Raw genomic sequence first — 24,220 nt, forward strand, 5'->3', positions numbered from 1 at the left:
CTAACGGACCGCGGCCGATTTAAAGGCTACCACCTAGCAAGTGCGGTGTCTGGCGCTGACACCACAGGAAGCATGCGCAAGTCACACCAATATCCAAGAAAGGAAACTAGAGTAACGCGCTGAATTGCTCATCCATATGACTAATGTCGATTAGTAGTAGGATTCTGGAACATATACTGCGCTCGAACATTATGAATCACCTCGAAGAAAACGATTTACTGACAAATAGTCAGCATGGGTTCATAAAATATCGTCCTTGTGGAGCACAACTAGCTCTTTATTCTCATGAAGTAATGAATGCTATCGACAGAGGATCTCAAATTGATTCCATATTTTTAAGTTTCCAGTAGGCTTTATACACTGTTCCTAACCCTGTTACAAATGTCACAGTTCGTAGTAACTGACGGAAAGTCATCGAGCAAACCAGATGTAATATCTGGCGTACCGCAAGGAAGTGTTATAGGCCCTCTGCTCTTCCTGATCTACATAAACGACATAGGAGACAATCTGAGCAGCCTTCTTAGATTGTTTGCAAATGATGCAGTTATTTACCGTCTTTTAAAGCCATCAGATGATCAAAACCAATTGCAGAATGGTTTAGACAAGATGTCTGTATGGTGTGAAAAGTGGCAATTGACTCTAAATAACGGAAAGTATGAAGTCATAAAAATGAGTATTAAATTGACCCGCTATATTTCAGACATATCTAAAGGCTGAAAATTCAACTAAATACTTAGGGATAGAATTACGAGTAATTTAGATTGAAACGATCACATAGATAATGTTGTGTATGAAGCAAACCAAAGGCTGCGATTTATTTGCAGAACACTTAGAAAGTGCAACTAAAGGGGCTGTTTACACCATGCTTGTCCACCCTCTTCTGAAATATTCGTGCGTGTTTTGGGATTCACATCAGATCGAACTGACGGAGGACATGTAAGAAGTTCAATGAAAGACAGCTGGTTTTGTGCTGTCGTGAAAAAGGGGAGAGACTACCACAGACATGACACGTGAGTTGGGAGACAATCATTAAAACAAAGGTGTTTCTCTTTGTGGCAGGATCTTCTCATGAAATTTCAATCACCATCTTTCTCCTCCGATTGCGAAAATACTCTGTTGGTGCCCACCTACACATGGAGAAATCAGAGCTCGGACAGACAGATTTAAGTTCTCTTTTTCCCGAGCGAGGTTCGACAATGGAACGGTAGAGAAAGAGCTTGAAGGTGGTTCGATGAACCCTCTGCCAGGCACATAACTATGAATCGCAGAGTAATCATGTGGATGTAGATGTCGCTTTGAAATTTCGCACCAGATCTTTCTTCTGAAATGGTTCCGAACTCGAGAGACGCAGCAAAGGGTGTTAGCATGTAACAACTGATACAAAGAAGCTCTGCGCGATTTGTTATTGGCCTACCTAATGAGAAAGAGAGTATCTTAAAAATGTTCAATAAATTGCAATGGTGTGAGCTAACAACTAGAGTGGAAGGAGAGACTCGCAAGAGCAGGTCTAGAGATGACTATATTAGGCAGGTGGTTGATGAGGCAGGATGCAGCAGTTGCACTACAATGTCTAGCTGGCAAGCCGAGGAATCGGAGAACAGCATCAACCAACCTTACGAATTACGGCCAAAACTAGGAAAGTGTAAAACAAAGTATCCCCCCTCACTAGAAGAATCACTCTCAATATTTCGGGATCTCTCCATCGGAGAGGAATCAAGAATTTACGCGCTGTTAATTGGTAAAAGTGGGAAACTCGGGACCACGGAAATTATTAAGCAGAGACTCCACCCTAAAACCTCATTTTTTTTCGAAATCAATTTAATGGCTATTTCTCATCTTCGGAGTGTTTACTCTTAGATCCCAAAACTATTTGGCTAAAATCCGATAACAAGTACGTCTAAGAAATATTTGAAATATGGTCTGTGCGAGGAACCATGGCACGCTGACAGTTGCCAAAGTGGTCAAGACAGTAAGTACCTGCTTATCAGAGACTTGCATCTACTGCGCTATTGGCAATATACACTGACGGCAAGACACAAAATGCAAATGACAGTTTGCGCATTGTCATTTGGCCCTAGTGTCCCAAGGGTAAAGAAAGCAAAAGAAAAAGAGAGATAGTTTTTGGTCTTGTAGAAGCTCTTTCTCAGTTTCATACCGGATGTTTGAAGAGTGAAGAAAACAGGAGTCCCTCCATGACTTTAGTACCCTCCCAGAAGAAGATCTGCTTATCTAGAGACCAGCGGCGGATCAAGCAGGCCACAAGATCCTGTCCAGACAGGGAAAATTTCAAGAGAAAAGTTATCTTGATCTCGAAATTAAAAGAAGAGGAAGGATCAGAGGTGCAGGAAAGGAAAACGAGAGGTGCTGGTGAATTTTAATGGGCGTGTGTCTTGTACTAGTATTCGTGTTTCAATAAAATTTTTAACTCAGTTTTCAGGTGAATTTGTTTTTCTGTGGGCAAACCCAACTAAAACACAGATACTAACGGAGTCTCAATGGAATTTTTGCAGGAAGTACTCTTGAGGTATTTGCACTTTCTATCTGTATAAATAAAGAAGAGTGTGCGTTTGTTTGTTTGGAATTCATACAAATCTACAGTTTTATTCCTATGTTGATGACATTTTGCTCACTTTACTTCAAGACAAGAGGAAGACCACTGTTTACATAAGATTTCGTAATTTGACTTTAAACATGTAACATACAAAGGGGAACCGTTGTTACCAAAAATTTTATAAAAGTTCTTGATTAATTTACTTCATATTTCTGCACGATCCCCTAATGAACATTAGGGTGGACATTGGATATATATATATATATATCTTTGTCTTTAAATATGTCTGCTTGTGTCTGGATATGTGTGGATGGATATGTGTGTGTGTGCGAGTGTATACCCGTCCTTTTTTCCCCCTAAGGTAAGTCTTTCCGCTCCCGGGATTGGAATGACTCCTTACCCTCTCCCTTAAAACCCACATCCTTTCGTCTTTCCCTCTCCTTCCCTCTTTCCTCATGAGGCAACAGTTTGTTGCAAAAGCTTGAATTTTGTGTGTATGTTTGTGTCTATCGACGTGCCAGCGCTTTCGTTTGGTAAGTCACATCATCTTTGTTTTTAGATATTTTTTCCCACGTGGAATGTTTGAAACGTTGTTGCCAAACATCTCGAAAAGTACCTGACCGATTTACTTCACAGTTCTTAGTCTATTTACTTCAAGTTTCTCAATTCAGATAAAACGATGAATAAACTTAATGAAAAATTAAATGCGTAATAAACGAAATATATTGTGGTAAACTGATTGTAATTTATAGCGCGAGAATAAATTACAGCAGCAAGACTCAACTTGCAGATAGTACCATCAGACGTCACTAGATTGCAGGACGAGCGAAAGCGCGAGAATTTTACAGAAACATGACTGCAAAGTCTTATTTATTGGTTAGCTGCCGTTGGCACATATGCAGTGGAACAAGGCTGGCCGTGAAGAACCTACTGCAGAACGTAATAACGGACACCATCACGGGCTATGCCGTCAGTGGAGACGCGTTCATTCCGCGCGTTCCGTTGATACCCGGTGATTTGAATGTGCCCTTCGATTTAAAGCGATTGTAGTTACCCATGCGGCTTGCAATCGCTGTATCAGCAAGGCACGGGGCCAGTCACTTTGTGTGCGAGATATTAAAAATACCGGGAAATGCTGGTCACTGTAGCTATTTTATTAATACCATCCAAAATGTAATTTGTCTGTTTTACTATCACATTTATATACGGATAATTAAGGAAAATTCAATTTCTAAACTCGATAAAAATACTGAAAGTAAATTAATAACATGTCTCATAAAATGAATGCTTAGCACTGTTGCAGGATGTTTTGTCAATGTAACTAAAAATCTGGAATGTGGAAATTGAGGTCTAAGTACTGAAATAGGGTTTTTTAAAAATACCACTTAAGTCGTATTAAGAATTCAAAACACAAAAACCAATAAACTTCTGTACTTCGGAGCTTGGGTATTGTTACATCTTTACGTCATAAATATGATTTTAATGTTCAAATGTGTGTGAATTCCTCAGGGACCAAACTGCTGAGGTCATCGGTCCCTAGACTTACACACTACTTAAACTACCAGGTGTACCGGTAAGAAATGAGAGTTTTTTGCGAAAATGAAACACTAATTTTGAATTGAAAAGTAAAAACATTTTGTTCAAAGTACTGACTATTGCTTTCTATACATTTTGACCACCTTTCTGGCAATTTGTGGACACCACGCCAATATAAATGTTCGTCTTTTGAAGCAAACAAATCAGACACCCAATTTTCGACTTCTTCGTAGGAAACGAAGCGTTCCTCAGCCAATGCGTGTTCCATTGATGAAAAAAAAATTGTAGTCGGAAGGGGCCAAGTCTGGTGAATACGGCGGGTGGGGTAGCAGCTCCCAGCCAAGTGTTTTGATTGTATCCTGAACCAGTTTTGCTTTGTGTGCAGGTGCATTGTCGTGTAAAAAAATAACTTTGCCATGTCTTCTGGCCCATTCTGGTCTTTTTTCGATCAATGCATAGTTCAAATTGATCATTTGTTGTCTGTAGCGATTAGTATTCATAGTTTCATCGGGTTTTAGAAGGTCATGATACATCACACCTTTCTGATGCCACCAAACACAGAGCATTGTGTTCTTGCCGAATCGATCTGGTTTTGCAGTCGATGTTGATGGTTGTCCCGTTTAGGATTCTTAAAATAAATCCATTTTTCATCGCCAGTAACAATTCGATATAAAACTGATTTTCTTTCATGTCTTTGAAGCAAAATTTGACAAATGGTTTTTCGGTTTTCCATCTGTCTTTCATTCAATTCATGTGGCACCCATTTTCCACACTTTTGGATCTTTCCCACAGCTTTCAAACGGTCAGAAATTGTTTGTTCTGCAACATTTAGCATTGCTACCATTTGTTTCTGACTCAAAGTATCATCTTCATCCAATATTGCTTGCAATTCGGCGTCTTCGAATTTTTTTTTTTTTTGTGGTCTTCCACGTTCTTCATTTATTACGTCAAAATCATTATTTCTGAACCGTTGCAACCATCTTTTGCATGTTGCTTCTGATAGAGCACGATCACCATATGCCTCGACAAGCATTCGATGCGACTCTGCAGCACTTTTTTTCAAATGAAAACAAAAAATTAATGCTTTCCGCAAATCATCACTTTCTGGTCCAAAATTCGACATTGTTAACACGATGAAAACATATGATGTCGTTTGTTCCATGACTTGATGTATACTAAATATCTTTGACAGATGTCATACCAACCAAACAAAAAAATTGAGGCTCGTTCACAACAAACCTTCGCTATCGACACATTTGTATCTTAACGCTCATTTCATACCTTGTAACCTTAACTTATGCTAAGAACAGCACACACACCCACGCCCGAGGGAGGACTCGAACCTCCGACGGGAGGGACCGCGCTGTGATTTTAAAATTCGGTTGAAATCAGCAAAGAAAAGTTAAATTCTTGGATGGAGACTTGCCTTAAAGCAATCAATTTCACAAGTCATCTCCGCGAATGTAGTAAATGGGATGAGAAGTATTACGACGCTAAATATCCTTCGTGTCACAATGGACGGCGGCGGTGTATTGTGTAACAGAATAGATGCAGATACGGCAGTTTCAAAAATGTTTAGGTCATAAGGATTAAACACAGCTTCACCTAACAAGGGAACCTCCCCATCCCACCGCCCTTAGATTTAGTTATAAGTTGGCACAGTGGATAGTCCTTGAAAAACTGAACACAGATCAATCGACAAAACAAGAAGTTGTGTGGAACTATGAAAAAAATAAGCAAAATATACAAACTGAGTAGTCCATGTGCAAGATAGGCAACATCAAGGATAGCGTGAGCACAGGAGTGCCATGGTCCTATGGTTAGCGTGAGCAGCTGCGGAACGAGAGATCCGTCGTTCAAATCTTCCCTCTAGTGAAAAAGATTACTTTCTTTATATTCGCAAAGTTATGATCTGTCCGTTCGTTCATTGACGTCTCTGTTCACTGTAATAAGTTTAGTGTTTGTGTTTTGCGACCGCACCGCAAAACCGTGCGATTAGTACACGAAAGGACGTGCCTCTCCAATGGGAACCGAAAACATTTGATCGCAAGGTCATCGGTCAACCGATTCCTCCAAAGGAAAACACGTCTGATATATTCTATACGACACTGGTGACGGCATGTGCGTCACATGACAGGAATATGTTGTCGACTCACCTAACTTGTACACTTGGCGAATAGGTAAAAATATTCTTCTACCTTGCCCGATGTAGGTTTTCTTGTGGATGTAATAATCACTCCCAAAAAAGTAATGAAAACATAAGAGTTTGTCACATAAACTGCAACAAATGAATACAACAGTTTCACAGTCGCACAGTTTTCCCTGTGCTCTTTCAAAACATATGTTTTTAACGTTTTCAAATCTTTCCGTGTGTAGACCGCCAAATCCTGCATATTTCCAAGCAAATGTGAACATGTCCTGGAATTTTGGAGAGTGAAGTTGATTATGTGTGAGTGCCTGAACTTTGATAACTGACACACGATCCCGTAAACAATACTGCTCTGCGTACCTGTGCAGCTTCTAAAATAATTGTCTGAAAATAAAGAATTAATCTTCAGGGAAGAATTGAACCAAGGACCTCTCGTTCCGCAGCTGCTGAAGCTAACCACGGGACCACGGCGCTCCTGATCTTACACCCTCCATGATGTTGCCTATGTTACGCATGGACTACTCAGTTTGTATATTTTGCTTATTTTTTTCATAGTTCCACACAACTTCTTCTTGTTTTCTCGATTGATCTGTGTTCAGTTTTTCGAGGCCTATCCACTGTGCCAACTTATAACTAAATCTGAGGGAGGTGCGATGGGGAGGTTCCCTTGTAAGACGAGAGTGCTTGAAACCTCGAAGGATGATGATTGGAGTAGTAGTGAAGACTTCCACTTGTTTCCACACTGCACTCGACACATTCACATTCTTGACAAAGTCGTCGGTAAGTAGTGTTGAAGATACTGAAGGTACCACCACTGTATGAACAGCTTATGTGAGGCCACATACTTACTTCGAAGTCATCGTCTACGGAGGAGTAAGGCATGCCGGTGCAAGTGTGAGGAACTGTGGAGGACGGCCGGTGAGCGGCTGGGGGTGGCGCACAGCGGCCTGCGGCTGCGGAACTGACCTCGTGGCGCGCGGCGTCGACGGCCGCGTCCGCAGGGTCCGGCGCCGGTGGCGGAGGTGCCGTGGGCAGCATCTCGGCGCTCCACGGGGGGAACAGCGAACTGTACTCGGCTGCAACAGGGCAGGCAGGCGCGGGGCGCGTCACAGCACGGCACGGCACGGCTGGCAGCACGCAGCGGGGATCAGCGCGCTAAGAGGATCGCGCGCACCTGCCGGCTGCCGGAAAAAGCCAGCGGCAGAGTCGTTGACACGCACCACCACCACCAGCAGCAGCAGCAGCAGTGGCGACCGCTCACTACACTAAACTACCTTACGTAAGGGTACGCAACTTCCGCTTTGGCAGCAGCTATACGGTACACAAACAGCCAAAATAATTATACGTTGCCCAAAACATCTGCGTACTGTCTGTAATGGCGTCAGCTGTGTCCTTAAGCCCCATCTACACGACCGACTTCCTTGTCTCAGTTGACCACTCGAGACAACGGCGTGTACCGCAGCGCCCCTCGCATTTTATTCCAGTATTGACTCTCGTCTGTTTTGAGTAGCCATTTTCGTTTACACGTCAGAACCAAAATTGCCGGTGTTGCGAGAGATGTCCGCTGTGCAGTTTGGCACGCGAATGATGAAAGTGTGTTTATGAGGGACTAGCAAGACAGACTGTATAATTTTCCGGTATATTGATAATTTTTACTTATGGACCGTCTGACAGCAACTGAATAAAACACAATTTTAGTGCCATTCGCGTTTCGCCTTTATTTTCTGCAAGGCATCGTCAGTGGCAGGTTGCGTGGACAATTTCTTACTATTACGCTCCTGTTGCATTTTTGGTGTTGTTCTTCTTCTTATGAATGCCAATTTGCGGTTTTTTTCCCACATTCCACAGCACTATGAACTGAAAGCTTGTTTCAATACATAGGCTCCAGATGTACAGATCGCTTTTTTTTTGTTTTAATAATCTAAAGTTCCTTTTGACTATCCTGAAAGGCAGATTTCCCTTCTTTTCATATTTACAAAAGGCAACAGCAGTTTTAATACACTTCTCTGGTACGGACAGGGCAAAGTGGTATCGGGCTTGGGCCAAGGCGTACGCAGTGGGGCGGAGCTAGGATCAAACAAACGATTTGTGAGAGTGTTTAAAAGCTGTATTTTTTCAGAAGGTCATAACTGCTTGTTGCTGTTGTTGTTGTTGTGGTCTTCAGTCCTGAGACTGGTTCGATGCAGCTCTCCATGCTACTCTATCCTGTGCAAGCTTCTTCATCTCGCAGTACCTACTGCAGCCTGCTTAGTGTATTCATCTCTTGGTCTCCCTCTACGATTTTTACCCTCCACGCTGCCCTCCAATACTAAATTGGTCATCCCTTGATGCCTCAGAACATGTCCTACCAACCGGACCCTTCTTCTTGTCAAGTTGTGCCGCAGACTCCTCCCCAATTCTATTCAATACCTCCTCATTAGTTACGTGATCTACCCATCTAATCTTCAGGATTCTTCTGTAGCACCACATTTCGAAATCTTCTATTCTCTTCTTGTCCAAACTATTTATCGTCCATGTTTCACTTCCATACATGGCTACACTCCATACAAATACTTTTAGAAACGACTTCCTGACACTTAAATCTATACTCGATGATAAAAAATTTGTCTTCTTCAGAAACACTTTCCTTGCCATTGCCAGTCTACATTTTATATCCTCTCTACTTCGACCATCATCAGTTATTTTGCTCCCCAAATAGCAAAACACCTTTACTACTCATTTCCTAATCTAATTCCCTCAGCATCACCCGACTTAATTCGACTATATTCCATTATCCTCGTTTTGCATTTGTTGGTGTAATAGCTTACTATCAGAATAATAACCCAATATTACCCGCGGGATCGATTGCTGCGGTTGATACCTTGCACGTTTGCTTCTTCCCCCATAACGAGGTCGAGTAGGTGATGTTTTACGGAAAAATCGAAGTATAGTAACAAAATGCAGGAACAACCAGTGACAACAGAGTTTATTAATGACCGAAACAGAATTCATAGTGGAAGTTATTGTCAAATGCCTGCACTCCTGAGAACGGAAAGAATAGGAGAGGTGTCATCCAAACATTTCAGAACATATACACTCATTTGTTCCAGAAAATATATACTTGCAGACACATCAGACAATATATAGAACACAGTAAATAGCGCCTTTTTGCTTTGTCCTTTGTATCTTGTTTTCTTACCAAGTGCCATATAACAACGAAAATTACTTTTCTTGTCCAACAACTCTGATTTCTCACTCTTGTAATAACTTTCATTAAAACACGTTTGTGTACTTAGATTCTTATTTAGGCATAGTGTATGTTTCTCTCTGTAAAATGTAAATACTTTTTGCTTTCAGATACTTCGTCTCTCCTGTAGGGAAACACCAGCAGGAAAAAGTATCAGGACGCTGTGTAGCTTTTCAGTGTGCCGCAAAAACAATGCAGACATCATATCAATGATTAGGAAGACAGGAAAGCACCAATTACATTTCCATAACAAGAGTGAGTTCAGTCACAACAGGTTATAACTTCTCTCTATTGCGTATGTGCAGCATGCAGCATACTCGGAAATTTAGAGCCCCACAACAGATCACTCACGACGTATAGGAGCTCACGTCACGTATTTTAAGGAGGAAAAAGCAAACGTGCAAAGTATCAGCAGAAGCAGTCGATCCCGTTGGAAATCTTGGACCATTATTCTGATACTTAAGACCGTCTGAAAGTACATTTTTTAAACACCAGGGAGCATCGCTTGTTTGTCCCTAGCTCGGCTCCAATGCGCGCACTTAAGGCCCAATCACGATAACACTTTGCCCCGTGCGTAAGAGAGGAGTATATGAAAAGAGCTGTTGCCTTTCGTACATGTGGAAAGAATATGAATCTGCTTTTCAGGACCAGCAAGGGGAACTTTCGATTACTAAGATCAACACAGTCTAGATGTACACAATCAGTGCCTTCTCTACGCAATAGGAGTGGAAATACTATCGATGACAGTGTTGCTAAAGCAAAGTTACTAAAGACAGCCTTCCGAAATTCCTTCACCAAAGAAGACGAAGTAAATATTTCAGAATTCTAATCAGGAACAGCTGCCAACATCAGTAACTTAGTGACAGATATCCTCGGAATACTGAAGCAACTTAAATCGCTTATCAGAGTCAAGTCTTCCGGTCCAGTCTTTATACCAGGTAGGTTCCTTTCAGAATACGCTGGTAGAATAGCTCCATACTTAATAGTCATATACAACCATTAGCTCTACTACAGATCCGTACCCAAAGACTGGAAAGTCACACCAATATTCAAGAAAGGTAGTAGGAGAGATCCACTAAATTACAGACTGAAACAGACTCTGAGCACTATGGGACTTAACAGCTATGGTCATTAGTCCCCTAGAACTTAGAACTAGTTAAACCTAACTAACCTAAGGACAGCACAGAACACCCAGTCATCACGAGGCAGAGAAAATCCTTGACCCCGCCGGGACACTAAATTACAGGTCCACATCATAAACGTCGATATGCAGCAGGGTTTTGTAACATATATTGTGTTCGAACGTTATGAATTACCTCGAAGAGAACGATCTATTGACACACAGTCAACACGGATGTAGAAAACATCGTTTTTGTGAAACACTCAGTTCTTTACTCACATGAAATGTTGAGCGCTATTGACAAGGGATTTCAAATTGATTCAGTATTTCCAGATTTCCAGAACGCTTTTGACACATTACCTCACAAGTGGCTTGTCGTGAAATTCCGTGCTTATGGAATATCATCTCAGTTATGTGACTAGATCCGTGAATTGCTATCGGTGAGGTCACAGTTCGTAATAACTGACAGAAAGTCGTCGAATAAAACAGATGGGATCTCTTGCATTCCCCAAGGTAGTGTTATAGGCCCTTTGCTGTTTCTTATCTATATAAACGATTTAGGAGGCAATCTGAGCAGCCGTCTTAGGTTGTTTTCAGACGATTGTGTCATTTATCGACTAGATAAATGATCACGTCAAAACCAACTGAAAAATGTTTTAAATGAGGTATCTATATGGTGCTAAAATTGGCAGTTGACCCTAAATAATTGAAAGTGTGAGGTTATCCACATTAATGGTAAAAGGAATCCATTAAACTTTGGTTACACGATAAATGAATCAAATCTAAAGGCCGAAAATTCATATAAATACCTAGGAATTACAGTTACGAACAACTCAGATTCCAAGGGAGCGCTGTTCGAGAGTGGAAAAATAGAAAATTATTGTCAAGGGTGTTCGATGAACCCTCTGCCAGGCACTTAAGTGTAACGTCCAGAGTAGTCATGCAGATGTAGATATGTTTAATGACGCTTTCAGGAAACAGATGACGATACACAATGTGAAGCGATCAAACCGCATTGGAGATGGGACTAAAAGAGTTTAAAGCATCTGCTGTGTCGATGTACGCTTTCAAGGACAACCATGGTATTGCGTCGCGAAAAATAGCCCATGTTATTACATCTAAAAAGCTGGGTAATGAGGTAGCCATAGATTAGGGAAGGATGAGGAAGGATGTCGACCGTGCCCTTTCAAAGGAACCATCCCGGCATTTGCCGAAGTGATTCAGGGAAGCCGGCCGGAGTGGCCGAGCGGTTCTAGGCGCTACAGTCTGGAACCGCGCGACCACTACGGTCGCAGGTTTGAATCCAGCCTCGGGCGTGGATGTGTGTAATGTCCTTAGGTTAGTTAGGTTTAAGTAGTTCTAAGTTCTAGGGGACTGATGACCTCAGATGAAAAGTCCCATAGTGCTCAGAGCCATTTGCACCATCACTTCGCGGTAAAGTACTTGGCGCTCGGGCATTAAACGGTCGCACAGGGGCGGGGCGGAGCGAGTGACAAACAAGCGATGCGCCTGCCTGTTTAAAAGCTGCACTTTCAGAACGTCATAGCTGCGTGCTATCAGAATAATGGCCCAAATTTTGGCACAGGATAACCTACAAGTGTGCTTTTTCCTTCTTAAAATACGAGGTCGAGTTGGTGATGTTTCCTTATGAGTTCGTAACTCTCACAGCTCTAAGGGTTTCCGTCCACTGCATTCCTCGAGGCTCCACAGGGGCATAGCAGTTTTTGTAATAAACTGCTCGTTAGCTGAACAGGTTGGTGAAACGCGTCACGGTGTGGGGACAGAGTTAAAGTTCGAAAAAGAGTCTCGGACTAACATACCACGATTAATGGATCATAAGACGAGCAGTCCCACTTTCTTATTGCTGTACCTCATGTGCGTGACTTCGTAAACAAGTAAACAAAAAGTCATTCTATGGAAGCAGTCAAGACCGTGCACCAGCACGTTCATTTTATAGTGAAGAGACATGAGACCTACGAAGAGCTGCAGACGGTGGTAAATCCGTCTACTGTTTTGTACAGATCCAGTCATGCTAAACAAGTCGACGCTTGTCCGAATGTCACATGTAGACTTATCACTCGTAGCTTGAGGTCACTACTACGTCATAAACGTTACTGTTCGGTCAGGAACCGCTACACCAGGTATCAGAGGAGAAGTTGCCTCCATGAACACGACATCCAAATCACGCGCCTCACATGTACGCCCATCGTATGAATATCAACCTGCCCACCAACGACTCAGCGCTAGGACGAGTTTCCTCCACATAATCTAAAATACAAACGAACCTTCTCAGATAAAAGGGTTAAGGTGATGGAGGACACGAAACACTCAACCTCCAGACTGAATGCTACTAACTGAACGTGTGCCCACGGGACATGACGAACACTGCTATATCTGGAAATCTTTAAAAAGAATTTACGCAGGTGTCGGTTGATCCAGAAGGAGTATATTAAAGTGGGGCTCCCCTACCCATCTAGGATCTATGAGTGTGGTGAAGAGCAAACCACAGCCACTTCTTGAACGGCAGTTAGTGCCTTTCGAGTTGCACAATGGAGGACTTGATAGCAGCGAAACATAGTGCCCGCGACTTAACAAAATTCTGGACAGCTTTACATGTTTTGATATTACGTGTCATTAGGTAGTGCGGTGTGTAATTTTATCATTGTTTGCTTTCGATACGAATGAATAAATGAAAATGAACATAGGACGAAAAAGTAGCATCAGTTCTTCAGCTGGAAACTTGCGATATGTAACTAGAAAAGTTTGGGAAGTAGAAGAGCCTAAAATATGCTGGGAAAATCAAAATATTCTTCCAGAAGAAAATAAATACAAGATGAACTTGCCGGATACCAAATCAGAATAAAAATTAAACTGACTAAATTTTATAAAAAAAAATAAAGAAATTGTACAGGATAACGCGGTTCTAAACAATTATGTAACTTCACGTGATAGGAAACGCCAAAGGCGAGGAGCAAAACTGTAAAATAACGGATTCATCAGACGGGACGTAAAAATGTAGATTATCAGAATATGCTTAAGAATAGCTCGGTATAGCAGAGTCACTTAACCAAAACGTTTAACATCTTAGAAACTGAAAATTTCTCAGACATAGGTGAAGTGAGTAATTGTTCAACTTACACGAAGAGCACAAAATGTTCCAGATACGAAAAAAGTGGAAGAGGAAGTATAAAACGGAAGGATTGAGGTATTAAGAAGAGGCAAGTTCCAAGCATAAATGTCGGAATGTAACGGGATATGCTGAATTAAACAAAAATATTTGTATCTGAACCACTGTCATTTTGCTGACGAATCTCCGCCGTTTGAATCTAATGCAGGTAAATCTGCAATCTTTGTGATAACTTCACATGTGGCAAACTCTTTTTGGTGTGTGTGTGTGTGTGTGTGTGTGTGTGTGTGTGTGTGTGTGTGTGTGTAGTGCTTTGCACAATATGGTGATGTACAAATTACACAAATGCTGGATATATTTAGGAATATTCGAAAAATACAATGCTGCAACTTCGCAACAAAATCGCGCGGAATTTTCGACGGGAACAACACACCAAAAATACTTCGCCACAGTGGAATAATAAAAATTGAAAACGAACGACAATGTAAAGTGTACCTTGAAAATCATGTGAACAGCCGTCTGATGATGAACTTGCCAGTTCGAAACAAGTAACGGCGCTATTTACCTAAATAAATAACAGTATTAATAGTGGCTGGCTGCTGTTTTTTTCTTTGTAAGATTTAACCTACATTAATTGTACATAGCCACGGTCTCACTATGTCAGTTTTAGACAAAATAGCATTAATGCAGGTAATTTCAACAATAAATGGAACAACGTAATATTTTGCTGTGAAAATCTCCAATATCTACCCAGTGTCTATTAATGGATGGCAAATGTGACATATGTTTCACGTGAAAATCACTCAATACTACTTCGTCAACGACGGCGTAAGTACGCTCTTTTGCTTTTCATCGACACACTGGGTCTAATTTTTTCCTCAATATTGTAATTTTATTCCCTTGTCCGTTAAGGCGAGGATGGCCTGACAGCCATAGAATTGACGCTTTTCACGCGAAAGCTCTTATAAAATATGCAAACTATCAAAGTGATTTAATATTTGCAGTATTTTTAAATTGATAGAAATAAATTTGTAAATTGAGGATGTAGAAGAATGTCTTAACAAACAATATTAATGGCAATTATTATACCAGTACCCTATTCTAAGTTGTAGGACATTCATTAAGAAGGGATAAACTAGAAGATGGAGCGTTAAATTATGCTGTGACGCTTGCATTTGGTATGTAATGTGGGAGAATGAGTAGCAGGAAGCATGGGGTTAGGATAAGAGTGAAGAGGATGGAGAAAAGGCACGATTATGCAGGGTTAAGAAAATGATAGAATGGGAAAGGAGGGAATGGTGATGTGAAAAACGATGGGCAACGAATTATTAATTTGGTAATAGAGGGATGTGTGGGGGGGGGGGGGGGGGGGCTACAAAATCTGGAGGGAGAACAAGCCTTTACTGCAATAAACAGGTCCATATGGGTATAGGTTCCTATAGTTATGCAGAGGTGAAGAGGCTTGCACAGGATAGACTAGCATCAGAGTTGCATAAAACCAGTCCTTGAGCTGTAGACCACAGTGAATAGAAAATATGAAAATATTTAAAGGCGGTCTGAACAAGTTTTGATTGTAACATATGTGAATATAAATGTGTTACCTTCGTACATTTTCATTTAAATATATGATTATAATACTTTTGGATTGACAGTGTCTTAAAATGAGTGTATAAGATGAACATCAACAAAAGCAAAACGAGGATAATGGAATGTAGTCGAATTAAGTCGGGTGATGCTGAGGGAATTAGGAAATGAGAAACTTAAAGTAGTAAAGGAGTTTTGCTATTTGGGGAGCAAAATAACTGATGATGGTCGAAGTAGAGAGGATATAAAATATAGACTTCTTTCTCAAGAATAGAAATTCGTTAACATCGAGTTTTGATTTAAGTGTCAGGAAGTCGTTTCTGAAAGTATAATAACTTGATCAACTGTTATAGGGATCTAGTAGGGAAGCGTAAGTGTATGCAGGGAGGAAGACTGAGTGCTTGGTTGCAAGGTTTAGATGGACTGATAGACATTGGATGGCATAGATATTCAGGCAACGTTGGTGTTAGAGAGGATGGGACAGCTAAACGTTTTGTAGGTGTGGTAAATAGTGGAGGGATGAAATCTATTGTTAGTCTATTGTAGACACTCAGTTGGAGAACTATTAAGAGGGGTTTTCCAGTTAGTTTGCAATCGAAGGCCAGTCTGAAATATTTCACTCTGTTAGTTAATTGGATACTACGATCTTAAATTGTCAGGTGCAAGGTAGACATTGTGGGTCTCGAATCGTTTGTTTCGAGCAGTCATTGGGTACACCGGTTTAAAACTGAGTTGAAGCGGCCTTTGGGTAGTGTATGGTAGAGGACAAGGAAAGCGGGATCAATGGCGTACTGAGAATGGTGAACAGGGGGAAGTCTTTTAAACATATCGACGATGTAGGAGATGTACAGGAGAGAGGTCAGGACCTTGAAGCACATCTGCTTTAAGATGGAAGATGTGGATATTGGTGTTATTAATAGTGAAAAAGGATGGACGATTTAAAATGCCTAAGTCCGCAACCGCGCCGCTGCTACGGTCGCAGGTTCGAATCCTGCCTCGGGCATGGATGTGTGTGATGTTCTTAGGATAGTTAGGTTTAAGTAGTTCTAAGTCTAGGGGACTGCTGACCTCAGATGTTAAGTCCTATTGTGCTTAGAGCCATTTGAACCATTTGAATTTGAAATGCCTACATGAGGAGTACACTGGAATGCCATGCACCATCATAGGCTTTCTTGAGGTCAAGGGGTGATGGGAAGGAGATGGATGCGGCATAGGTTATCGTGGAAGTTTGGACGGGTGCCGCAATGTTTGACAGTGAGAGGTTTTTATCAATGCCTTGGGAGAGGAGAAACCTCTTCTGAACGTAGGTTCTTTCTTTGGTAAGCGAGTTTGTTCCGATCCACTATGAATGACACCACTGTCAGTCTTCTTAATATAGATGATCACACATATGACCATCGGAGACAGGTGTGAAAAAGTCATACCATGCACTTTGATCAAGATTAGTTTGACGCAAACTTGTCCACTTAATGAGGTTTCAAAATTGGTCAAATGGCTCTGAGCACTATGGGACTTAACAGCTGAGGTCATCAGTCCCCTAGAACTTAGAACTACTTAAACCTAACTAACCTAAGGACATCACACACATCCATGCCCGAGGCAGGATTCGAACCTGCGACCGTAGTAGCAGCGCGGTTCCAGACTGAAGCGCCTAGAACCGCTCGGTCACAGCGGCCGGCCACGAGACTTCGGCAACCTTAAGTGACATTATATAAGAGTAAATACGCCCTGGATATGTATCAGAGACCGCGGGAGAATGTCATATGAGATTCTTGGCATTCAGAGGATGTGTGTTGCTGTTGTAGGTTAGTGTGGTTTCACAGTCACAAGGCGAGTCGGCAGTTTGTAGCTTCTTCTGCTTGCTGTAGCATACTGTATCTAGTCTCTCTTTTTCTCTCTCTTCATTTATATTTTACAGTTAACCCATTCCTTTCACGGACAGTTAAATCTTCGCCCCCATCACTAGCTCTCCAGGGTGCGTAACTACCTGATTTCTTCCTATATGTACTCCTATAGCACCTAATCAGACCGGTAAACAGTTTACGATTGCCACCGCCTTGCGCGACGAGCGTTTGCCAACAGATAGCTTCTTAAATTCACATTACCATTCCTCTACGATAAACGTGCCGTTAGCACATTTACCACATACTCTTTGGAAGCTTATATTGTACAGAGTGTGGTGTGACGTCATAATCAACATGTTCATATTGATATATGGCAGTCAGATTCTGGACTCACACATCTCATCTATTACTGTCATCATGTTGTTTAATCAATTTTGTTTGCGTTCATTTGAAGCTGATGTATTCTCATATTTGTAGAAAATAATATTCAGTGACTGCATTGATAAGGATGTCAGTTAGCGTCTTACTTTATCTATACACTAGTAGTTGCAGTGAAATCTTTTGATAAGTGTAGGCAGAATCCCAGACCGAAGCACCGCCTGGGGTCCTGTTTTTCTCATTAGAGCAAGGCCCTATTCTGTACTTAAGATGGACCACCCTTTGCGGTTTAAGGTCAAGTACCGAAAGGGCCGGAGTAGCCGAGCGTATAAAGCCGCCGACCTCAACACTGTCCGAGTTCTGCATACCGCTCTTAGTGAGGCGCAGGGCAATCGCCGTGCCGTATTTCGCACTAGATGCGGTCCAACGCCTTCCCAGTAGATCAGATAACGTAGCAGGAAAGCACTTCTGTAAGGACGACTCGATGAACTTACCGGGCCGGCGCAGTGAAGTGTATCTATTTCACAAAAGATGTCTGTTTTCAAGTTGGAAAGTCGTTCCCAGATACGAGAGGTGTGATGTGGTGAGCCCCTTGCGGGACGGTGAGAAACTGCGATGCACAAGTCTTCACAGGGAGGACGGTCCAGCCTGTTCGTTGTGAGAGGGCGTGCTGAAAAGTAATGCCTCCGAATTTTTTCATGCATTATTAACATACTACGTCTTTATTCTGCATGTCTGAGCCGTAGTAAAGTTAGCTTTGAAAATGGCGCCGCAGCGCGTAGCGTGAAGCAGTCGCCCTCCGTTTTCTGGCGGTGGCTCCGTTGTTGCAATTGAAGGCATCGGTGTCTCCCTCTAGCGGGAAAGTGGGCTGTTCGCGTGGGTTTAAGAGGTGGCTGTATGAGCTCTCCTTGAGAGTTGGCAGTCGGGGCATCAAGAAGGGACTTCTCTGCCGGTGCTAGAGGGACAGCACGCAGACCGCGGCATCAACGTAAGCGACGCGAGCAGCGGCTCCGTGGTATGGGGCGTTAACTGCTCGTCGCGAAAGGAATGTTACTGAGCGTGGGTCTGCAAGGGGCGTAATCTGCAGTTCGGCCGTATGCTGTCGACCGGCGAGGAGGTTCTGAAAATCGGCGCGCCTTCCTGCGTCCGTTGAAACGGCTGGCAGCGGCCGGCTCGGCAGAGCATTTGGAGGTGCTGCGTTGGTTCAGTCCCGGGAGTCGTAACGCACCAGAAGTTCAGTGTTGTTTGTTAACAGATTTCATGAAGTTTAATTGAATTCAATTTACTTATTCTTGTTCATTATACCAGCTGTATTTTTTGGGGGTTTCCTGCCATTCATTCTCGTCTGCCCACCCGCGGGAAGGTGGTAATATTAGAAATGGTGGTCCGTTTGTCCCCTTTTGAGGACGAAAGGGGGGGGGGGGCAGTCAGAGTAAATCTGTGGTTCGGATTGCTTCTTTCCCCTCCCAAGTTACCTAGGGGTTTATTCGACTGTTAGCCTCTGCCATGTCTGTGAAAGTCTGAGGCACCAATGACTGTACTGTTTAAAATGCAAGGCACTAAGACCTGAGCCATTCTCTCGCCTGTCATAACTAGTATTACTAGACTCACGTGTAAAAGGTACTCTAAGAAAGAAGCAAAATTCCTTTTGCCTCGTGGTAAGAACTAGTCAATTGCATAACGAATTCCTGGAAGCTGTAACTTACGTAAATTTGTCTATAATAAGCAAGGTTGTTAATGTACGCCGTAGTGGATTTTTTTGTATTGTTTCTAGTCAGCAAAAACTGTTCTGTGTTTTCCAATTCAATACCTTTTAAGGCTTTTACTCAATGTGCTTATGTGTTTTATACGGGTAGTTGGTTATTAGTGTGTTTTCTTGCCATGCAAAAGTTTGCCATTTGACTACGGCTAGAAATTGTTGCCTTGAAAGGAGAATGTTGTAAAAGTTCGCAAGTCCTACCTGGCGAGCGTGTGTGTTTGCCGTAAGTTAACTGGCAGAAATTTGTAAAATTTGTTTTTTTATATATTTTGGAAATGTTAATGTTATTAACTCTGTGTGTGTGTGTGTGTGTGTGTGTGTGTGTGTGTGTGTGTGACTCATGCGTTTTAGTTTTTGTATTTTGAGAACTTTTGTAAACAGGATTGTCTTTACATGTTGCAGGCAAGTTAGATTCTGCGCCATTTAATGAATGGAGTGAAATTCACCTGTAATTTAGCTGAGCTTGAAACATTATACAGCGTCGCGTTGTATACGTAAAATTGCTTGCCCGTACTTGCCTTCTATTGGCGTGAAATTTTTTTATAATAATTTAATAATTTAAAAGTCCTTTCCAATCGTAAATTGTGACTTATTTGTTAAATGACTGTTGGTCTTTTTTTTTAAATATCGTAAAGTCTTGTACCAAATTTGAATAGTGATATTGAAAATTGTGTGTACTTTCACCAGTTATTCCTTGGCACCTACTTCCACTTTACATTTTGTGTATCGACTGAGATTAACAACCTTTGGTGAACCAGTAGTAATTTTACGGTTCAATGTCTAGAGATTTAGTTCTCAACATAGTCAACCAGCCGACGAACATATTTCACTCAACGACAGACCAGCAGAATGTTTGATTTTGTCGGCGCAGCCACAGTTTCACCCCTGCTTGTACCGCTTCATCGTTACCAAAGTGAAATCCGCGAAGGTGTTTTTTAAGTTTTGGTAACAGATAAAAAGCGGATGGGGCCAAGTCGGGACTGTATGGCGTATGATCGATGACAGTTAGGCGCCGGTGTGCTGTAGAAGTCGCTGCCCTCCTGTGTGGTCCGACATTGTAGAGGTCAAGAATACGGTGCTCCGTGTGCGGACGATATCTTCAAATTCGAAAGTGGATTACAACACACTGTTTCTCATATATGTTACATGCCGCCATATTACACGCTACAATTAGGAGCCGTCTAGCAGCGGAGAACTCCAAATACACTCCTGGAAACTGAAATAAGAACACCGTGAATTCATTGTCCCAGGAAGGGGAAACTTCATTGACACATTCCTGGGGTCAGATACACCACATGATCACACTGACAGAACCACAGCCACATAGACACAGGCAACAGAGCATGCACAATGTCGGCACTAGTACAGTGTATATCCACCTTTCGCAGCAATGCAGGCTGCTATTCTCCCATGGAGACGATCGTAGAGATGCTGGATGTAGTCCTGTGGAACGGCTTGCCATGCCATTTCCACCTGGCGCCTCAGTTGGACCAGCGTTCGTGCCGGACGTGCAGACCGCGTGAGACGACGCTTCATCCGGTCCCAAACATGCTCAATGGGGGACAGATCCGGAGATCTTGCTGGCCAGGGTAGTTGACTTACACCTTCTAGAGCACGTTGGGTGGCACGAGATACATGCGGACGTGCATTGTCCTGTTGGAACAGCACGTTCCCTTGCCGGTCTAGGAATGGTAGAACGATGGGTTCGATGACGGTTTGGATGTACCGTACACTATTCAGTGTCCCCTCGACGATCAGCAGTGGTGTACGGCCAGTGTAGGAGATCGCTCCCCACACCATGATGCCGGGTGTTGGCCCTGTGTGCCTCGGTCGTATGCAGTCCTGATTGTGGCGCTCACCTGCACGGCGCCAAACACGCATACGACCATCATTGGCACCAAGGCAGAAGCGACTCTCATCGCTGAAGACGACACGTCTCCATTCGTCCCTCCATTCACGCCTGTCGCGACACCACTGGAGGCGGGCTGCACGATGTTGGGGCGTGAGCGGAAGACGGCCTAACGGTGTGCGGGACTGTAGCCCAGCTCCATGGAGACGGTTGCGAATGGTCCTCGCCGATACCCCAGGAGCAACAGTGTCCCTAATTTGCTGGGAAGTGGCGGTGCGGTCCCCTACGGCACTGCGTAGGATCCTACGGTCTTGGCGTGCATCCGTGCGTCGCTGCGGTCCGGTCCCAGGTCGACGGGCACGTGCACCTTCCGCCGACCACTGGCGACAACATCGATGTACTGTGGAGACCTCGCGCCCCACGTGTTGAGCAATTCGGCGGTACGTCCACCCGGCCTCCCGCATGCCCACTATACGCCCTCGCTCAAAGTCCGTCAACTGCACATACGGTTCACGTCCACGCTGTCGCGGCATGCTACCAGTGTTAAAGACTGCGATGGAGCTCCGTATGCCACGGCAAACTGGCTGACACTGACGGCGGCAGTGCACAAATGCTGCGCAGCTAGCGCCATTCGACGGCCAACACCGCGGTTCCTGGTGTGTCCGCTGTGCCGTGCGTGTGATCATTGCTTGTACAGCCCTCTCGCAGTGTCCGGAGCAAGTATGGTGAGTCTGACACAACGGTGTCAATGTTTTCTTTTTTCCATTTCCAGGAGTGTATGTAGACGTGAAGAATAAAGATGTAGAATGTTAATAAGGTTTGATTCATTTAAAAAGCTGTAAGAGTTTTCACATAAAAAGTTCGGCGGAATTATTTTTCGAGCACACCCTTGCAGATTTGGAGGGAGACCTGTCACTGGTTAACTATAATAATTTAGGAGAGGGACGGAGCTGAGCGCTGGCTTCCAGAAAGTCCAAAACGTGGAGTGAGCGTGTTGGCCAGAGAGAGAGAATTCGATACCAGAGTGGAGACATCAGGAAGGCTTGTTCAGAACTGAGTCTTTCCATACGTTAACGTAGCAAAGTTAGAAATTGTTGATTTACTTACAATCTCGTCACTGGGCAGTGTTTCGTAAAGTAGTCTGAGTGGAGCAGCGAAACTTGCACAGACAAAGAAGGGAGAGCTGGTCTGGAGAACGATGGATACACAACCGCAACGTCTCCTCCGCTATGTGCGGAGTACGGTAAGGTGACGCAAGCCTAGGCGAACGAGTCAGTAGCGTCAGGAGGTACCGGTAGGCGCCATCTTAGGACTGGGCAGCAGTGGCGGAGCATGTTATTTCGCGGAGAGTTTGACGGCCCAGTCAGCTTGTTTCTGGATGCAGTGTGCAAGCATTAGACGACCAACTCATTGGATAAAGATACCATTAGTTGGTAACTGTGCTGATAGTTTACGAGGCGGTAACCACGTGTAACCCCTTTTATTCCGGTCTTGGCCAAAACTTTAGTATTGTTCATCTCTACAATCGTACTTTAATATGATCACGCGATTAAATTAATGTATATGTTTTCTAGGCACCATTTACAACAAATTAATTTGTTTTGGACTCCTGTCTCATTTGGTAGTTAGGTGACCTCCTTGACACTAATTAAATATACACTCTAAGACACAAAAAAACACCGCAAGACGAAGGAATCATCCTAAAGGAACAGAAATCGGTGGGGATGATGAAGGTATACATACAAATAGAGTTTTAGAAAAAATTGGATGATTCATTGCAGAGAACGAGCTTCGCAAACTGAGCAAGTCAGTAACGCGTTGGTCCACCCCTGGTCATTACGCAAACAGTTATTCGGCTTGCCATTGATTGTTACAGTTGTTGGATGTCTTCGTATCGTGCCATATCCTGTCCACTTGGCGTGTTAGGTCGTCAAAATCCCGAGCCAGTTGGAGGGTCCTGCCCATAATGCCCCAGACGTTCTCAATCGGGGAGAGATCCGATTACGTTACAGACCAAGGTAGGGTTCGGCAAGCACGAAGAGAAACATTAGAAGCTCCCGCCATGTGCGGGCGGGCGTTATCTTGCTGAAATGTAAGCCGAGCATCTCTTTCGGAGAACGTTCGGATCGTTATGTGCAGTGCCCTCCGACCAGCTCGGGGTTCTGACGATCTAATATGACAATTGGACAGAGTCTGGAACGCTATCCTTCAGGAGGACATGCAACAATTCTATCAGTCAGTGGCAAGCCGAATAACTGCATGCGTAAGAGCTGGAGGTAGAGCAATGCATTATTAACTATCTCATTTTGTGAAGCTCTTTCTCTTGACTAAATCATCAAATATTTTTGAAATTGTAGTCATTTGTTTGCCTGTACATGTACATCGTGTCTATTGATTTCCGTCACATTCTCTTAACTCCTTCCTGTTACTTGGATTCTTTTTCTTTTCTTTTTAGAGCATATTACTATATAGTCAAACAAGTCTCGTGCCTGGTTACGGCGATTTTTTAAACAAATTTATCAAATTTATCAGTTCGACGCAATTCAGTCAATTCACATGAGCCTATGAAAGTTCTGCATGTCCCAGACGACCGACCTCTGGTAGCATCCAGTAGCACCAAAACACAGCGAGGTCAGCCACATCACGAATAGTGTCTGTAAGGTGGATTAACAACCGATCAGCCTAAATTTGGATTTTAGACGGTTTTCCTTGCTCTTTTAGGCAAATGACAGGCTGGTTGCCGACGTCCGCTTCAGAAAACGCGACACACAAACGTTTTAAAATACGATGATGTACAGAACAAAGTTTGCATGATTCACATACAGACGTGGCATGCCGCCTCACCCCGTCCAGTTAACTGACGACTAATGATTGACGCCCAAGGGGGACTCTGTAACTATAGTGACCGAATTTCGTTAACTTGTATTGGCCATTAACGCCGGCCGCTGTGGCCGAGCGGCTCTACGCGCTTCAGTCCGGAACCGCGCTGCTCCTACGGTCTCAGGTTCGAATCCTGCCTCGGGCATGGATGTGTGTGATGCCCTTAGGTTACTTAGGTTTAAGTAGTTCTAAGTGTAGGGGACTGATGACCTCAGAT

At 43.2% G+C, this 24,220-nt stretch overlaps 1 protein-coding gene across 1 annotated transcript in view; it reads right to left on the reverse strand.

The window, feature by feature from the left end:
- The window catches only part of LOC126234303 (solute carrier family 35 member G1-like), a 272,461-nt gene that overhangs the window by 69,025 nt on the left and 179,216 nt on the right, over window positions 1-24,220 (reverse strand). The window contains exon 3 of the mRNA XM_049942993.1: window positions 7,203-7,312. Within this exon, the coding sequence (XP_049798950.1) occupies window positions 7,203-7,312 (110 nt within the window). The remainder of the gene's footprint in view (window positions 1-7,202; window positions 7,313-24,220) is intronic.

Source organism: Schistocerca nitens, chromosome 1 (genome assembly GCF_023898315.1).
Source record: "Schistocerca nitens isolate TAMUIC-IGC-003100 chromosome 1, iqSchNite1.1, whole genome shotgun sequence".
NCBI classification, from domain to species: Eukaryota; Metazoa; Arthropoda; class Insecta; order Orthoptera; family Acrididae; genus Schistocerca; species Schistocerca nitens.